The sequence below is a fragment of the Ursus maritimus genome, unplaced genomic scaffold (assembly GCF_017311325.1).
Source record: "Ursus maritimus isolate PB19 unplaced genomic scaffold, ASM1731132v1 scaffold_2, whole genome shotgun sequence".
Classification (NCBI taxonomy): Eukaryota; Metazoa; Chordata; class Mammalia; order Carnivora; family Ursidae; genus Ursus; species Ursus maritimus.
The window spans coordinates 86,103,892-86,124,229 of NW_024424452.1; the positions used below are offsets into that span (position 1 = coordinate 86,103,892).

At 36.4% G+C, this 20,338-nt stretch overlaps 1 protein-coding gene across 3 annotated transcripts in view; it reads right to left on the reverse strand.

Moving 5' to 3' along the window:
- Positions 1 to 20,338, reverse strand: part of SMG7 (SMG7 nonsense mediated mRNA decay factor) — an 87,277-nt gene that overhangs the window by 13,116 nt on the left and 53,823 nt on the right. For all 3 annotated transcript variants that reach the window (XM_040636298.1, XM_040636297.1, XM_040636296.1), the window contains 8 exons: positions 12,028 to 12,199; positions 10,746 to 10,817; positions 9,747 to 9,897; positions 9,231 to 9,366; positions 5,511 to 5,673; positions 4,679 to 4,835; positions 3,602 to 3,672; positions 2,314 to 2,374 (listed from right to left, as the gene is read on the reverse strand). In XM_040636298.1, the coding sequence (XP_040492232.1) occupies positions 2,314 to 2,374; positions 3,602 to 3,672; positions 4,679 to 4,835; positions 5,511 to 5,673; positions 9,231 to 9,366; positions 9,747 to 9,897; positions 10,746 to 10,817; positions 12,028 to 12,199 (983 nt within the window). The remainder of the gene's footprint in view (positions 1 to 2,313; positions 2,375 to 3,601; positions 3,673 to 4,678; positions 4,836 to 5,510; positions 5,674 to 9,230; positions 9,367 to 9,746; positions 9,898 to 10,745; positions 10,818 to 12,027; positions 12,200 to 20,338) is intronic.

Sequence of the window (20,338 nt, forward strand, 5' to 3'; positions counted from 1 at the left end):
TAAGCACCCTAAGATTTTAAGTACAATGAAACAAAGCAAAAAAGACAACATGCAAATTTATTACATTACATTAACATACTTTTACTTAGGTTTTACTTTCTAAATGAGGAGCTCAAATAAATCACAGTCTTTTATTAGGAAAGATACTTTTACTGTAAAGTTTTCATTAACACTTAACCTTGCATTTCTGTGTAATTTGTTTGAAATGACCATTGCAATGCTAGGGGTCTCTCAGTATTCCTACTCTAAAAAACTGTTAATCTATGCACTTTAGGTGGCCCTACATCAGAAAAATGTATACATATCATAAAGTATATAGAGCAAAAATCTCTTTGACATTGGAAAGGTAAATCAACCTGAAAAAAATAAGGATTTTTCAGATTTCTCCTCATTAAATGCAGCATTTTCTTAAAAAACATCTAAGCATTTCCAGGTAGATACACAAAAATGAATGAGAAAGAGAAATAGTCTCTGTCAAAAGGATGAAATATGAGACCATGAATCAATTTGATGAGCATTACAATAAAAACTATGCAAAGAATAAGCACAGTAACAGGAGGGCTTATTCCATCTGGTAAGCTCTAAAAACGTTTCACAGAGTAAGTGTTACCAGAGCTGGACTTTGACAGGTGTGGTAAGTGCACACAGGTTGGTAAGGGAAGGGCAGAAGAGGAAAATGGACTGTCCTAGGCATAGCACAAAGTCTTGGAGGAATAAAAACAGAGTTACTCAAGAATAGGACACAGTGAATGGTTAGTATATTAAGTATTAGGGGAAAGGAGGGTGGTGGTGGCAGGAAATATGGCTGAAAAATTAAGCACTTGGACATGAAGCTAAAAAAGATATTGGAACCACTGGGGGTGAGTGAATTGAAATCTTTGTATTAGTAATGGGACACTAACAGGTCTATATTTAAAATATAATCATGGAAGCATGGCAGAAGAAGAGAGGGACTCTTAGTAGTGAGATTGATTAGGAAGCTTTTTATACTCCAGGTGAATGGTGATAAAAGCCTGAACTAAAGGGAAATAAATGGGACGAGTTAGATCTAAAAGGCATTTAAAACACAGAATTACAAAGACTTGGTGAGAAAGATTAATAATGGAAATAAGGATTTTTTTTTTAAGAGTTCATGTAGGTGGATGATGGCACACAGATAAATATAGAAAGATCATTTTCTGCTGACCAGTTAGGAAAATAAAAGCCCTTTTGGGTCGTATTGAAGTTTGAAATGTATGAGGGAGATCAGATTATTAAAACAGGAGTCCAAACTCCAAAAAAAAGTCAGAACTGAAAATTTTGGACTTACTACCCAAGAGATGAAAGCTCAAGACAGAAGGATGGATCTGATCACCAGGGAGAATGCAGAAGGTGGGAAGGGAAGGGCAGGGAAGAACTGTGGAGGATAATACTCTGAGGCACGTGGTACAGAAGAAAGTGAAAGAGACGGAATATGATGGCAGAGCTAAGAAAAAGGAGGCTTCATGAAGGAATGAGGTCACTAGACTCAATGCTAGAGAAAACTGAACAGGATGAAACTTACAAAGTCTGGTAACCAGGAAGGCACTAATAGTTTAAGTTGCAGAAGGCTGAGAAATGACTGGGAGTGAAGTAAGGTCAGTAAGGTTAGCACACACTAACTACCCTTTTAAGAAGTCTGATGATGGAGAGAAAGGGCAACATCAGAGAAAGATGCGATTGTAAATCTTACTTTTTAAAAAGAACAAGGTACACCTGAACATTACTAGGTTAAAAGGAAGCAACTGGTTGTTAAAAAAATAAAAAGATACTGGAAACAGCGCAGAGGGTAACAGGTGGGAAGGCAAGAAGGGATAGGATCAAGGACACAGATAAGAGTTAGACTTGAAAAGGAGTAAGAAGTTATCCCTCTGAAAGGAGAAGAGACAAGAACGACTGTAAAAACAAACTGCTTTATCATCTTTACTGATACGAAAAATGTCAAGCAATATCCTTTGGTTTACATTTAGTTCCCATTTTTTGAGACTTCCCCTCTAATTTCGACAAAGTATAAAAGTGTAAAAAAAAAATCCAGTGAATAAATATCACTTGGGAGAAGCAATTTTCTTTTCCTTGCCTTTCCCCTATATTTGTAAAAGGACTTAGTATTGGTATTACACAGCAGGTAAAGGTATGACATATACAAATCCATTTCATATCAAAGGACTTCCGCTTTTAGTTGCTGTTAGGAAAATAAGACAAAGTTGGGATAGATCAAAAGTTCTTCTACACCCAAGCCTGATTTCTTATCTTTAATACTGTAATCACTGGTAATGAAATAAACCTGCCACCCACCTGAAAGAAGGTCTCAAAGCCAAGAATCCTTGTAACTCAAACTCCTCTGGAAGTGGTGTAGCTACAGAAAGGTAGAAAGCAAGATTTATAAACATTTTATTTTAAAAACTGTTATTCAGCAGAATGTTGTTCACTAAATGAAGAAAATGACATCTTCTATACAGAAAAAACGCCATCTCTAATGCTCAGAGTTCTCTGCTCTTCTCTGTAGTGATCCTGATAACAGAACTCATCTATCAAATCTGTGCAGGTGCCTCTAGGCCCTTGACATTGTCCCCTACTACTTACCTACTACTTAATGCTGAGGAGGATGGAGACGATGGACCTTTTATTCCCTAGCAGCCTTAAAAATTCATAGCCTCGGATCCAGTCATCCCATTGTTTAGATTATCTCCTTGTTACTCAAAGTGCTGAATAACAATACCGACATCACCCAGGAACGTGTAAGAAATATAGAATCTTAGGCACTATCCTAAACCTGCTGAATCATAAACTGCATTTTAACAAAATCCCAGGTGATTTATTTGCAAATTAACGCCTGAGAAGCACTGATCTGATGGGGGTAAAATAATCAGAAAGGAGTCAACTATAGATTGTTCAGTGCAGAATTATCTCCAATGGGGAAAATTTTAAAGCAAATAGACAATGATTAAATACATGATGGCATATCCACAGGGCAGAATATTATGCAGCCAGAAAAAAAAAAAAATCATGTTTCAAAATGTTTAAATAGCAAAGGAAAATGCTAACAACATAACGTTAACCTTAAAAAGCAGGCACAAAGCTGTATCTGATATCAATCCCAGGCAGGTGTATGTACATGTAAGAAAAATGTCCCAAGAAATACACTATCATGTGAATAGTACAAAGTATCTTTGTATGACAGACCCATGGGTGACTCCTGTTCTTAATGTCTGAATGTCCCAGATGTTCTATAATGAGCAGGTAATACTTTAACAGAGTAATGCTGTTCACATTAATTCCTTTTAAAAAAACATTTAAGGATAAGGAGGAAGGGAAGAAGACAGAAAGAATTAAAAGGTATTGCACTCTTCGGACTCCTATTCAAATGTAGCTAAACAGGAGAATACGCTGCTGGAAGAACTGGAAGAACATTACCTCTACTTCCATCCTCTTAAACATGCTGAGTAGAGTTCAAAGTCAATTCTGAGATACTGACCATAAAGACAAACACTTAACAACAAAAGCCTGTTTTTTTCTCTGGCCTTAAGCCTAGTATTAGTGATACAGAACAATGTCAACAGTGTAAGATTAAGGTAGCCCTTACCATTAGTACTTGAAAGATCCTCTTCATGGGGATGGAAACTATTTAGAAGAGAAATCAGCCAGGGCCAAATGCTGTAAATTAAAGAGACATTTCAGACTCTGTTTAAAGTAGAGAAACCAGAACACTAATAAGCTATGACAATGTTTAGACTTTGTATTTTTTCCCTTGCTTCAGCATTTTAAAGGCTTTATGATTTCCTAAAACCTATTTGCACAAAGAGACCTACAACTGCAGATCATTTCCCAGGTTCCTAATTTAACAATTAGTGAAAATAATTTGTTAGTTTTAAACACTGATAATTGATACTTACTGAGAACACAGTGACTAGAGAAACAACACATTATGTTTTGATAGAGCTGTCACATACATTATCATGGAACCCACTGCTAGTTCTTCATCTGTGACAGGGTATGGGTACGCCATAGACAAATTACATACTCTGTTCAAAGTGATGAATATGCCTTTTTCTTTATGATACAAAAAAGTCCACATATTGTTAAAATATCAAGGTAAACTGAAAGCTTTCATTTGTCATTGTAAAATCAAAAGCCCCTGAGAAACATCAGAATTATTCTGAGTAGAGATTTCAGAGAAAACGGTGAGAGCCAAAATAATTTCCAATCTTCTATGTGCAAAACAAGCAAACGTAACTCAAATTGGGTGTTACTCTAAGGCAGTATCAGCAGTATCAAACAGAAAATAATGGAAAAAGTAAAAAATCACTTCTCTTCAACTTGTAAACAGAAAATTGGAGCATACTGTAATAGGTAACAAACTGGTTTTACTTCAATTTCATTTTGAAATGTGAAAAATGCTTTTTCCCCATGACGCAGGCAGGAATGGGGGGGGAGAACACACAGGGAGCCAAAAATCCTTAAGATTGTGCCTCACACGAGAAATTCAAACAAATAAATGAAAAGCACACAAAGAGGTCTTCGGTTCAATTTCCAGAGAGTAGGTGGAAAATACAAAGTCTTCCATTGTTCAAATGTTGTGTTTTAGGAGGCGGTTTCTACATATCTATGAATATCAAACAAACAAAGCACATAAGCTAACAAGAAATTCTAAGACACTTACTACTGTCTTTCATCCACCACTGCCTCCTGAAAGACCCTGGGTCTGAGTCTCAGCCAGTCCATGGAGACCTTGACTGCAGGAAGGGGATAGGCATTGTAGGACTCCTCCTGAGACTTGTTTTGGAGAGGACACTTGCACAGGATGCCAAGAAAAGACACTCAAAGAAAAAATGTATTCAGAAAGCATAAGATATTTGAAACTATGTACCAGTCCAAATTAAACTATCATTATGAGTCTTCTGCTATATCCTACTTAACACAAATACCTCACAGCTTTTTCCTAAAAACGCATTTTTTCCCATGTTAAAAATGTTACAGGGGTGCCTGGCTGGCTCAGTCAGTACAGCATGCAAGTCTTGATTTCAGGGTTGTGAGTCTGGGCCCCATGTTGGGTGTAGAGATTACTTAAAAATAAAATCTTAAAAAAAAAAAATGTTACAGGGGCGCCTGGGTGGCTCAGTCGGTTAAGCGTTTGCCTTCGGCTCAGGTCATGATCCCAGGGTCCTGGAATTGAGCGCCGCTCAGGCTACCTGCTCAGCGGAAAGCCTGCTTCTCTCTCTCTCCCTCTACTGCTCTCCCTGCTTGTGTGCTCACTCTCTCTCTCTGTCAAATAAATAAAATCTTAAAAAAAAAAAAAAGTTACAGGTATAGTTGATGAGGGGAATGTGAGTCAATAAAAGGATAGAACTTAGGGTTTAGGCCTCCTGATTCAATGTTAGAAAATATAGGACACATTTTCATATGTCACTAGTACTCCGTTACAATGATGAAAATGCCTAAAATTATGCTTTCCAAAGAAGACAGCACAGAAAATTAAATGATTTAATACTTACTAAAGAGGGCCAGCAACTGTGTCCAACACAGCTGCTCATCTTGGCTATAACTATGCTGCTCCGTTTCATTGCTGAAGTCACGAAGGTGATGAAGTTGAAACAGGTTAATGACAGTGACGTGAACTAACTGCTGAGAGTTGAAAGCTTTTTGGAATAGCAGCCTCTGTAAAAGATGACAGAAATACTGCATATATTATCAAGAACAGGAGCCACCTTCCACACAAGAATTAAACTGGTGGTTTATGAGGCAGACAGCAAGAACCTACTTTGGAACATAGGATAAATGATATACTAAAACAATTAATAATGTGTTATAGGCAACTTCTACAAACTATAACACTGACATTTTCCCCTATTAGAAAAGCACATGCATGGTCTTCATCATCAAATTTCTTTAATAACTGTGTGTTGTTCACAGCAACCTGCTAACCAGGCTATTATAAGAAAGAAATCACCTACCATGCTCTCAGCTGGTGGCCTCAACTTAATCACCCTGCTACCTGAGCATCTGCAGTAATTTTAGCTTATTCTCATATAAAATAGCTTTCAAACACAAGTTCCTAACAAAGCTGATAGCTACTAGAGATGATATCCTGGCTTCACCCTACATTTAACCCATAGCCAACCTCCTTCCCTCTCAGGAAATGCATACAAGTGGGGATTCACTGTCACTAGCCTTATGGTGGTAAACATAACCTTACTTACAGTTCTACCAGCAGTGATGAGAGATCCTACCATCTCAGAAATTTAGAGCTGCCTTTGTCCAGCTCCAAAGATTTTTTTTCTATTTATATAAAGAATCTGAAATATCCAAAGTAAGTTTTATGATTCTATTAGCAAGGTCTTTTACATTATCATGGCAGAGAAGTACAATTCAATTCCGCTTAAACTACTCTCTCTCTCAGACTCCTTGCCACCTGCCATTCCAGTGTGTACATCTAGAATGCTTATTCCTCTTCCAAAGGCATTTCTTCCCTTTCTTCAAAACATCCTAAAATTGTATCTCTTCTTCAGATTTTATCCACAGAAGTTCTCCTTCAATCTCTACATCCAACCTTTTAGATAAACTGATCATTTAACACAAATATATAATATTGGCATAAAATGAGAAATTAACTTGTATTTTTCAAAAAAGCATTTTTTCTTATGAGTAAAATTTAACAATATATCCATTAATCCACTGGCATTTTATTTTAGATGGCAATACCCAGTAGAAGATAATCACAGCCCTTTAAGGGATTTTCAAGTATATGCACAGAAGCATTAACGCGTATGAGTGCAGCCTAAGTACTAGCAAATGATAATGTAAAATTTGACGAAAGCACAGACTTTGTATTGCTCTCCCTTCTATCTCCAAGAGCCTAGAAAAGTGTATGGTACACAGTAGGTACTCAATAAGTACTTAGTGAAGGCATAAACCACACCTTTATGAGTAAATGTGTAACTATTTGGTTGAAATTTCATAAAATTTAGATTGTACTGCAGTAAGTAGAGCACCGCATCAGGAACAAAATCATACCGGAACCGACACACTGTTACTCAAAGACACCTTCAAGAGCAGTTGAGGGATATACGGAGCTAAATTCCATGACAAAACAGCACATAGGGAACATTTATAAAAAGCATCGAGCCTCATTTCCTAAACCCCAGGCCTGAAATCTTTCAATAAACCTCAACTTAGGAGCTAACGATTGCTAGTTAGACAAACACACTGAGGCTCACATGTAGATGACACTAACGATCTGCACATGCTGTAGAAACACTCTAAATACTTACTCAACTCTGCTAAAAGTTCATTCCCACAACGTTCGTCTGAGGTTCAGAATGAGAAAAGTTTAATAGCTCTGCCTCACTTCAGAGTGCTGGAATGATACTTCAAAGTGTATTTACAATTGCCCACATAACCCCCCCACAACTTTATATACAGAAATATATATTTAAAGGGTGCCTGGCTGGCTCAGTCAGTTAGTTAAGTGTCGGACTCTTGGCTTTGACTCAGATCATGATCTCAAGGTCCTGAGACTGAGCCCCAAACTGGACTCTGCCCTCAGTTGCTCAAGGTGGAGTCGCTTGTCCTGGCCCCTCCCCCCAGCTCAAGCACATGCATGTTCTCTCTCAAGTAAATAAATAAAATCTTAAAATACATATATCTATATGGACATATATATATATATACACACACACACATACACACACACACACACACACACACACACACACACATATATATTTGAAGAGAATATCAGTGTTTGAGGTTGAATCAAAGCAAAATGACTAGATTCTAGACCAGAATAACTTGCACAGAGAAGATCTCATTAAGGTAGGTTCCCCCTTTCTCCCCACTTAGGGAGTGTATCTTTCATAGACACAGAGCCAGGAGCAATGTCAAGAGGTCATCTGGTCCAATCCCCTGCTATTTTACAGAACTGTACCTAAACCATCCAAGAAAGATGGCTGTCAACCTGACTTTTAAGCTCTCAAAAGAGAATCCCCAGCAACCCCCTATGGATCTCTTTTTTAAGATTTAAGATTTAATTTCAGTTCTGACCTCAGAAAACACAAAGATAAGTTATTTTAAAATAATCCTTCATATATCTGAACACTTAAAATGAAACTATTTAGACTTGTTTGTTCTGTCCACGCAGAACAGCTTAGGATATAAAAATTAGCTGTTCCTTTCACGTACCCAACTCTATAAATCATGGGCTAAAGGTTTAAACAGGCCATCAGAAGAAGCAGAAAACAGCAGGGGACTCTAGAAGCTTATTTTAAAACAAACTATTTCTATTAGTTATTTAGTATAATCTCTTGTACATAAAAAGTGTCAACTGCAAAATGATTATCTATAAAAACTACTTCACATTGACTCTATTTGGCTAATTTATCTCTCTTAAGTATCTAAGTTCTACAATCTCTGGAATGTGTTACTTTTATAATACTTATAAAACTGTAAGGCAGTTATAGACAATTCCCCAAGTATTTAGATACCCAGAAGTAAGCAAGAAATATAAAATGTTCTTTAGACTATCTTGTTCGCTATTGATCCTAGTGACTAAAAAGTGACTGACACAACAGGCAGTCAAATATTTGTTGAATAAATGAATTAAAAATAGAGTTAATGTTTAATCTTGACTCCTCCCATATTTTATATATTATACATCTAAACTGCTAATTTAATATACTAATAAAAGATCATTTTCATATGAACAAAGGTTACTTAATTTTATCTCCTTCCACAAATTAGTAAAATATAGTCCTATTGAATGAAATTCTCATTCCCTTCCTTCAAACTACCACAAATCCCGATGGATCAAAGCACAATGAGAATAAAGAACTAGGTTTGCAGAACGGAAATATTATTAAGTAGGTACCAGAATCCTACCTAAGAATATAAAAACCATCAAAAGTAGTACTTTCAAAACTGAGAAAGAAAGGTGCTTGATCTGGGAAGGAAGGAGGGAAGGAGTTGTTTTTTCCCACTTTGGTACTTTCTGCCAAATGGCAGCTACTTAGTGAAAACACTGCTGCTATGTTTCTCTATAGACAGTATCTCTGCTTAAACTGAGGGGATGCTGTATGCAAGAATTCCATATGCTTCAAATTTAATTTTTACCAACAGTTCACAGTTAAGTAATGACATGAAAACTAGAAATCAGCTTCCCCCAAATCTTATGCTTCCCGATTTAAACAAGACAAATAATTCTATTTTTAAAATCTAACCTTAAACTGTTCTTCCAATTTCTCTCGAAGAGGGCTCAACTTTTCCAAGCTCTTACTCAGGTACACATGACCGTGGAATTTAATAAAGGCCTTGATGAAGTCAGAAACACCCCATTTGGTTTTCACCTCATCCCGGCTGAAATGAAAGAAAAATTGTCATGAATCTTAAGCAGCAAAATGGTTAACACCTCTTAACAGAGGTTTCAGTCTGCAAAAACACATTATTTGAGCAGCTGATACACAAGGAGAGGAGTCTGTATCTAACTTTTCATCTGCAACACACTCAGAGGAGTCACCGGCCTTCAGCACCCTATACTCCTCTACCACGAACAAATCAGACGCAGACTGCTCAAAACTCAGCAACGACTGCATGCAAAACTATTAAAATATATCTGTGTTTTTAGAAATTAGGCAAACAGCAGAGAAACCCAGGTAACTGACTATAGCTCTTGCATGCCCAAATTTGACGGGAGAAGGCTACCAGATTACAACTCCTCTTGGAAAAGTCAACCCTACCTTTCCAGTGCTTTAGAAAGTGCTTTTTGTAGATTAGTGGAGGCAGCTGGGAAAGGGAACTTCACAGCGATGCTTCTGCAGTAGTAGAAAATTGTGGTCAGATGGTCTCCTTTGGAAGAAGCTAAGATAGCCAACTGATTATAAGGCTGACCTAGAGGAGAAAATGAAGATTCTAATGTAACCCAAGATGCACAGTCTTGCTATCAGAATAGAGATGATCAGTTTTTAGACCTTTAAATTAATAATGGGGAGTATTTTATAAAGTAAATCTCATGACTACCTCATTACAAATGGGCATAATTTAAAATAGCACACTCCCACGACAGCCATATAATGTTTAGGTTAAAAAGCACATAATTCAGGAAGAGAGCGCTATATAAGACTTTAGAAAGGGCTAGCCAGCAAATCTTTTCAGCATTAGAGGCCTAGGAGTCTCTATCACCACTGTAGTGGGAAAGGAGCCACAGACAATAAGAAACTGTACACACTGCCATTCCTGCTTCAAATGGGCTCCTTTAAGAATCAAGAATTTCAGTGTTGCTTAACAAGTATGACTTGCATCACCAAACAAGAACCACTGCTAATTCTGATTCTGAGGTCATCAAAAGACAAAAGCCCTGTCTTTTAGGTAATAAAAAATAATTTTTCTAGTAAAGAAATAGTGGTATTAAGAGATCATTATTCTGTAAGTATTAAGGAAGCCAGAGTTGTTAAACAATTTTAGATCACATTAGGGGATATTCTACTTATACTAGTTTACTGACAATGATAATCTTATTTTAAAAATTCATTTCTGGTTAGATAGAATATACAATTAAAAGAAAAAATATGACCAAAACTCCAAATCAATCAACACCAAATCCCCAAAACTCAATATCAAAACTCTGAAATCTTTTGCTTTCATAAAACTTGGAAGATGAGCCTTGAGTTATTTTCTATATTGTTATAAAGGACAAACTATCACAGTCATCCATAAGTTGATGTAAGAGGCCCACTCACCATTAGAGGGGACAAGCTGAGCTGCATGCCTATAGTAGGACTCTGCCTGGCTGGTCTGGTTTCTGTATCGAGCTGAGACGAGAAAAAACAAAATTTAGCTTAAAAACAAGCAAATGAATAAAAAACTAGTAGGGTAGTATTTCCAAAGCAACTATAGTTTTCAATTCTAAGGATAATAAACACATTAAAATTAATTTAAGATAATTAAAGACAGAAAATACTTTAAAACAAATCAACTATAGGATTATGTGTGAAGTGTCCATCTGGTCTTCCCTATTTGGGACATTCAGCATGTAACCAATTTTAAAGCTTACCTAGCCCCCATTTTCAGGTCCTCCAGTGTCATGCATCACCAGCTCCCACTATGGACTATGCTGGTGACCTGGAGCCGGCCCACAAGAAGGGGTGAGTTATATGGCACTTAAAAACAAAACAAAACAAAACAAAACAAAAAACACTATACAATACGATCTGAAAATTGTGTATTTCTTCAATATCTTATAAAGTGATTTTGAAAAATGCCTCATACCTACTGCAATACTAAGTATGTGTGTGCACAGAATACACTGAAAGCAAAAACAACCTATATACGCTATTCACTTAAATCTCCGTGCAGAACTTGGTGCTTACTTTGATGTGACCCCTCATGGAGGTCAATGATTTATGATATCAAGAAATCTAAAATCTCTGAACTTAAAGCAGTAATGTTCTCCATTCCTTGTTATTTGAGGACAGTTGAAACATAATCCTATAGTTAATTTGTTTTACAACCTTTTTAGGTTAACCTTTAAGGGATGAACAAGGATAAGTTACAGAACACTCCCAGATAAAATATATAAAATAGAAATACAAATTTAACTGTAAAAAGGAAACAATTAAAAAAGAGGTTTTAATACACTGATAGGAGGGAAAGACAATCTAGCTTCAGAAGGAGTAACTTATAAACCCTGCAATTCCAAGAGTACAGACTTCTAATTTAGAAAACATTGTGGCACCACTTTGAAAAATTGAGCTTTGATTACATTTTTGCTATTTATTTGCCTACATCTGCATGAGTCTGAATAAAACTTAAAGCTTAATATGAAAGCTGACATCTTCAAGATCCTTTGCCAATCCCAAAATATTGAGAAAATTTAAGTTCTTTAATATCCATTTTACAGTTTCCTCTTATGACCATCTAAACTGGGTGTGCATGTTCAGTTTGAAGGAAAGAGAGTCTCCCTATGATTACTCCAAAGAAAAGGATGAATGTATTAGCAATTCCTTCACACCAAAGGCTCACCAATGTCTCCAAGGTGGACGAGGCAGTGCTGGCAGATATAGGAACAGGAGCTAGACTGTGGCTTCACTATGGCGCTGGTATGCGTCTGTTTATTGCTGATAATTCCCAATTGGGAAGACTTCACACGGCATGGTAAATCTACATTAAACACTGTACATAGTTCTTGTAATAACTACAAGGAAAACATGAACAAGACTTAGTGATAAGTCAGAACTGGTAAGTCAGAAGTGTTCTAACAGTAAAGTTTGTATACTTTAACGTGTACCTAATGTCATATAAAATTGAGACCTGAGCGAAGACTCGAAGAAAATAGGATAACTAGTAACATTTATTAAAAATTGTATCTTTTAAACTCTCAAGTATTAGAGCAATCTAGGATGTGCATCTAAAAGGAACACACAGGGGACGCCTGGGTGGCTCAGCTGGTTAAGCATCTGACTTGATTTTGGCTCAGGTCATGATCTCAGGGTCTTGGGAGCAAGCCCACGAGCTGGGCTCCGCACTCAGCAGGGAGTCTGCTTTTCTCCCTCTGTCCCTCCCTCTTTCTCTCAAATAAATAAATAAGATCTTTAAAATAACAAAAATAAATAAATAAATAGAAGGAACAGGAAGGTGCCTTGGTGGCTCAGTCAGTTAAGTATCTGGCTCTTGATTTTGACTCAGGTAGTGATCTCAATGGTCCTGAGATGGGCCCAGTGGCGGGCTCTGCCCTCAGTGGGGAGTCTGCTTGGGATTCTCTCTCTCACTCTGTCCCTCTCTCCTTCTAAAATAATGAATAAATAAATCTTTAAAAAAATAAAAGGAACAGAAACATTATTAAAAAAGACTTTACCTAAATAGGGTATTCATTCACATTCAAAAAGCAACTCCAAGAAATTATCTACTATTCCTCTTAGAAACATATAAAAACCAGGGCTCTTGGGTGGCGCAGTCGGTTAAGTGACTGACTGTTGGTTACAGCTCAGGGCGTGATCTCAGGGTCATGAGATCAAGCCCTGCCTCAGGCTCCTCACTCAATGAAGTCTGCTAGAAATTCTCTCCCTCTCCCTACCTCTCCTGCTAAGGCTTACCCACTCTCCCTCTCTCTCAAATAAATGATCTTAAAAAAAAAAAAAGAAACACAAAAAATTAAAGATGGGTGGTTACAAATATGACTTAAATGCAAGCCAACATATTTGTCAGACTTTAGGAGTTTCCTTGAGATAGATAGATAGATTGCTCTTTTAAGCAGGTTCCACGCCCAGCATGGAGACCAACGTGGGGCTTGAACTCGCCACCCTGATATCAAGACCTGAGCTAAGATCCAGAGTCCGATGCTTAATGGACTGAGCCACCCAGGTGCCCCCTTGAGATTTATTTTCTTAAGCCCTAGGTCAGTTCACATCTTTGCATACATAACAGATCTGATGGTATTACAGATCTGGAAGGGACTTCTGACGTTATATAGACCACCCATTTTTTCCTCTTTTCTCCTTTAGTCTCACTATTAAAGGTACCTCCTCCTGGTCAGAACTAACTCCTCTGCCTGAGCATACCTATTTCATTTTTGTCTCCCTACTGCCTATCATCCCTTCACTCTTATATCTACTTTCAACTTCTCATGCTTCTTTGCTGTGACCTACAAGTACCAAGCATCACCTACAGAAAACAATAATAAAACCCCCAAACCTTAAAACACTCTCCCCCTTGTCCTTAGATTCCTTCTCCAGCAACCTTCTAATGTCTCTTCTTTTTCTTACCAAACTCCTTCAAAGGAATCCACATGTGTGCTATCTGCTTTCTCAATTCCTATTCACTCCTTAATCCGTTATGATCTGCCCTCCCCACAAACCCTCTTCTCATCCCACCACCTACCACCACTCTACTGAAACTGTTGTCCATGTGACAACCAATTATCTAATAAGCAAGTACAATGGACACTTTTTAGTCATCATCTTATTAGACCTCTTTGTTGCATTTAAAACAGTTGACCTTGTGGCTGATCACTGAGCTTTGCTAGTTGTTTTGTCTTACCAATCATTCCTTTTCGGTTCCCTTTATTCAAAGGTTTTTCTCCCCCCATCTTGCTCCCCAAGGGTTTTATTCTTGGCCCCCACACAGTTCTTTGCATTCTACTCTCATTTGTTCAAATATTTACTTATAAATATATTTATTCAAATATTTGGTTACCGTATCAGATACCACGGTAAGCAACAGAGATGAGTAAGAAAATCTACATTCTTAAAGAGCTCACAGCCAAATGAGCAAGACAGGTAAATAAAGTGGGGGTGGGGAAGGGAAGGGGCAGGGAGGGGCAAGGGATAAACATAATAGCTAGCATAAGCCAAGAGAATAATCTACATTTATAGTCAACATTATTCCCTAGGTTATTTGATACATTTGTCTCACTTATCCTTGTGATAAACTAGTAACAACATCGTATATGTAGTTATAAAAGCTCCATTTTTTCAGATGAGGATATGAAAGCAACAGAAATATCAAGTGATTTGACTAAAGTTACAGAATTAGAAATATCTTGATTCTATCACCACTCTTTCTAACATGTGCAGAATTCAAAATATAAAATAAGACATCCTGAGGACCCCACTCAGGATTTGAAATGTCCCACCTTTTCCCAAAGTTAAAAACCACTTTCACAACCAAATACAAGGTCTGTGTACCTCTTCTTACTAAGCACAGAAATTGTCTATTTCAGCTTTACTTAAACCTGTACATTTGTTATGGGCAAGAAATTTGCTGACATACAATTAGGTAAACAAGTTAAAGCCCAGAATGGTTGGTTAGAGTCAGGAAATATATAAAAGGCAAGAAGTATAGGAAAGGAACAAAAAAATGGAAAAAAAAAAAAAACCCACACCAAAACCAGATGACTGTAGAAGACGACAGGAAGAAACATGACAGATGGTGGAGAACGGAGTTCGGTAGGTACTGAAAGAACAGACTGGAAAATTAGGCAAGGCTGAACATCTACCAAGAAGAAAACAGAATGTTCACGAAAAGTAAATCAAAGATGGCTGGAGCATCATGTGGAATGTCTCCTAATAAATTTTTTGCCTGAACCCAGAGGCTGTAGATGAAGATACCAGAAAAGTTCCTGCTGATTCAAATATTCTGGGTGAGAGAGCTCTAGTGGGTTTAGAGGAAGAAACAAGGTGGCACTGAAGAAGAAAGAAAAAGAGATGTTTCATTAAGTTGAGCAGAACTATATTTGGCAATTATTCTGTGAAAACTCTGTATTAAACTATTCTACTGTTCCTTAGCTCTTTACCCTATGCTAAGAATGGAGAACTAATGATGAAGGTACAGAATATCACCTTTTAAATTACTACAGAAACTTATTAATACTTTTCTTTTGGCTCCCACTATTTTAGAGTAACAACCATTTGCTCGGTTCTTTGATGTTTTAAAAAAACCTATAGCAGAATGTTGTATCTTTACTTTCGGAATTTCGTTCTGGCTTGACAAATGGCTCACAAAATGACAACTAAGAAGTTAAAACCATCTTCACAGAAAATATAACTGAGGATGACATGTACCAGTCTCTTCTCAATCCACTTCAATTAGATTTCTATCCCCACCACTTTACCAAAGTCATACTGCATCAAATCCAAATACCATAAATTATAAGATGAAGAGGAAAAAAACACTGCCAGTCGAACAGTGACTTACAATCTTTCGTGAACTTACCCGTTTTAGAGATGTTAAAATATGAAAAATATTTTAGAAATGAAGAAATACAGAATTTGTTAATTTCACCAGTGACTTCCATGTTGTCAAATCTAATTGGTCACTTTTTAATCATCTTACTTGACTTCTCAGCAGCACTCAACAGAGTTGATCACTCTTACTCCTTACTGAAATGCTTTTCTCTTGGCTTCTAAGTCACCAGCGTCTGATTTTCTACTATTGCAATGGTGGCTCTACTTGTGCTAACCTGTTCTCACCTAGACCTGTGGTTTTTTACATTTATTTAGTTAGTTAGTTTCAGAAGTAGAATCTAGTCACTCATCAGTTGCATATAACACCCAGTGCTCATTACCTCACATGTCCTCCTTAATGCCCATCACCCAATCATCCCACTCCCGACCCCCCACCCCTCCAGCAACCTTCAATTTGTTTCCTAGAGTTCAGCATCTCTTACGGTTTGCCTCCCTCTCAATTTTCATCTTATTTTATTTTTCCTTCATTTCCCTATGTTCATCTGTTTTGTTTCTTAAACTCCACGTGAGTGAAATTATATAGTATTTTGTCTTTCTCTGACTGACTTATTTCGCTTAGCATAATAGCCTCTAGTTCCATCCACGTTGTTTCAAATGGCAAGACTTCATTCTTTTTGATGGCTTGAGGCACCACTGTATATATATGCATCTTCTTTACCCATTCATCTGTCGATGGACATCTGGGCTCTTTCCATATTCTGGCTATTGCGACATTGCTGCTATAAACACTGGGTTGCATGTGCCCCTTCGAATCACTGTGTTTGTAAGTCCTGTAGTTTTAAATACCAAACACTAATATCAGGCTAAGTCAGGGTTCTCTATTGTAATCATAAAATTTACTCCAGCCCTGACTTTTTTACTGAGCTCCAAGTTTGTTTATCTAATTTCCTATTTGACATCTGCACTTAGATCTCAAATAGGCTATCTCATTTAACACAAACACAGCTGCTTTCTCTACACTCCTCCCCTATCTCAGTAAATGATTCAACCAGTCATCTAGCTGCTCAATCTGATAACTCAAGTCACCTGATAATTCTTCCCCTACCCTGATTCCACATATCTAATCCGATCCATCAGCAAGTCTATTGGCTATTCTTCAAAAATCCATCAATTTCTTTCCATTACCACAGGACACCCTAATTAGTTTCCATTACTGATTCACAGTAATTCATCCTCCATACAACAGCCAGGATAATCTTTTAAAAGTGCAAACCTTATCATGTTACTCCCTAGCCTCCTTTCCAATGGCCTGCAACTACACTTAAAGATTAAAATTCAAAACTCATCTTGGCCTGTAAGGTTGTACAATGATCTGGACTTGGCTATTTTTATTGGCTATTTTATACTGAGGCTATTCCCTCAATCTGGTGGCTTAACCTACACTGCATGTAATCAAGAAAAATGTACAAAACATTACAGTTAGCGACACCATGAACTGTTTCAATGATCAAACCAAAACAACATAAAAATACAAGTAAAAAGTCCTATTAATGCTGATATCTGAAAAAGTTTATTAACGCTCATTCTACAATTATTATTATTGCTCAACCACTGACTAAGGAAAGCAGCTGGAGAAAATCAATGACTATAAAAATTGAATAAAATAAATTTCAAATTAATTACTCATATATTTTCCTTATAAAATAATTTGAATGATTTTATTATTCACCTGCCCATAATTTTTTTTTTAATACAAATACTGCACTCCCTCAATAAAAATGATTCTTGCTTTCTTTCCTTGCAGGTTTGGTTCATCAATGTGCAATTCAAGCTTTGGAAATGTGTTACATATATATTACATCTTATAAAAGGTCAAGAATCATGTTTCAAGGTGACAAACCAATGGCTATTATAAAAATGTATCACAACATGTGGATGCCTTCCCTCTCCCTCCACCAGGGCCAGCTGCCTGGAGTCCCTACTGCTCCCCCTACTTCAGCTGTGTTCGTTCACAATTGCAATTTCTACTGCAGAGGGAGGGGAAGGAAAATAGATCTGAATCAGAAATGAGACTGGAGTTTTAAAACTAGACTATGTTTCAAAAACATAAAGGCAACCAGAATGTTATGGAATCTTTCTAAGAAGTTATGATGGAAATCTGGAACTCAACAAAGCATAGCTGAAAGCAGTGATGGAGGGAGGGAGGAAGGGACGACATTTTTGTTAATACTCTAACTGAGCTGAGACTCCTCAATTGACATATTGAGTCAAACTGTATATATAATTTTATATGATTTTCCACTCAATAATTTTTTCATCATCTTAAAAAAATCTCCATAAATATCACTTACAAGAGTTTCATAAATTTCTATTTTACAGATATGCCATAATTTATTTAATCATTACTCTATTGTAAGATACTGGTGTTATTTTCAAATTTTACAATTTAAATTATAATATCTATTTGTTCCTTTACATATAAATATTATTGTCCTTATTAAATATTCACTGATCTACGGACAAAGAAAAAACTGTATTACAAAAACAATCAAACAAACAAATAAAAAACCCAAACAAACCAGGTAACGTTAGGAAGCTCTAAATAAAATGAAAAAACAAAAGAAGAAACTGGAAATATTTGCCAAAAATCATAGAAAAAATTAATATCTTTCATGTGTAAAGAACTCAGACAAATCACCATGGAAAAAATAGTGTCCAACAATGAAAAGGAAAAGTAAATAGATGATTAATATAAAATACAAGTATCTAATAAAATATGAATGCAGTTCAACACTAGCAACCCAGACATTAAGTTTTAAATGAAAAATTATTTTTCATTTATTAAAAATGAGTTATTCATTTAATCATTTACTTTTACTGAAAACACTTAACGCTGGCAAGCACGCATCAAGACATTCACTTGCACACTCTGCTGATGGAAATACAAAAATATAAATGACAATCTTTTAGGAAAACGTTTATCAACAGTTTTAAAATTTCATTCATCCAGTGATTTAATTCATCATCCAGTAAAGAATTGCCACCATGAAATAATCCAGTATTAGAGAAAATGCTTTATACACAAAAATGTCTATCAAACTGTTTAACAAGACAAGGGAAAATTTACATTATGTTTATAAAGCAGATATAAGACTGGATATGTACAACTATGTATAAAATTACTAAAACACCAGAAGAATATACATACTAAAGTAGTAATTTATCCTGAATGGGAGATTTAAAAAAATTTTATTTTTGTGTAATTTCCAAATTTCTTGAAATTAGTATGCTTTAATTTTATAATCAGAAAGTAAAAGAGTATCTATTAATGTGTCCATCTCTTCATTTAGACTGGCTGTTCCCTTAAAGGAAAAGACTCTTTTCCCTCCATATCCTCAGTATCTGTATTGTGCCTTACAAATAGTAGGCTTTTAAAAGCTACTTGTGGAATGAATTAATCTTCAACATCTGCTTTAAGGACTAGTTAGCGGCATACCACAATCCCTCTCCCTCCAGAATTATCGACTTCTACTGTTAGAAGTTGGCATCAATTTGAAAATGAATTTTGAGAATAAGAACCATACTTGAATTCTTTCAATAATGAACTGTGAAGAATGTTTTAGTCTAAGTAAAACAAATAATCTCTATAAGATGATGGCTAACTATGGGATAACTTCCAACACAGTCTTTTCTTTTCCTTCGTTCAAAGAAATGATATAACCGAAATGGAGCCAAAATACAGGTAGCAATAATCAAGAAGCAACATAGAGAGAAAGGCCAAAGATTAGCCCAAGATCTTCAAGACCTCATCTTATCATTCTAAGATGAGAGTTTATACACATTTTGTTAAATTACAAATGCTACTACAAATGGATGAGATGAAGTTTTCTAAAAGATTCTGCTTAAAGAAAACTCACTGTTCAGAAAGATTGTCTTTTTCTAAAAAGATTTTATTTATTGATTTGAGAGAGAGAAAGAGAGAATGAGTGAGGGGGAGGGAGAGACAGTGAGAAGCAGACTCCTCGCTGAGCAGGAAGCCCTATGTGGGGCTTGATCCCAGGACCCTGAGATCATGACCTGAGCCGAAGGCAGACATTTAACTGACTGAGCCACCAAGGCGCCCTGAAGATTTATTTATTCTTTTACTTTGCCTGATTTAGAAATTATGGCGGGATGCAACCAAGGACAAGATAAGTCTCTTGGATGATAAATAATAGCTTATTATTAAAATGGAGAAAAATCTATTCCATTTCTTAAGTAATTTAATAGAATTTAAAGTCCCAGATAAATCCTACTGAACACATAATACAATGAAAAATCACTCGATATCACCAATTTTGACGATTTCTAGCCTAGTACACAACACCGCTGTTACATTTGCTCTAATACCACTTATAACTGACTACTTCTGCTATTTCACTAAGACATGGTTTTTCTACTCATTACCCTTTTTCTATTCACACAATCCTACCTCCAACCTTCAAGCCAAAACATCACCCTTTTTTGGTTGAATCTTTATTGTTCAAAAGGTCTCATGGTAAACAATTAGGGATATTTTTATTCATGTGCGATTATAGGGGATCAACTCCTGGATGGCCCACACAATGGTAACAAAAAGTGTTTATATGAACAACAAGACACATACAAAGAAC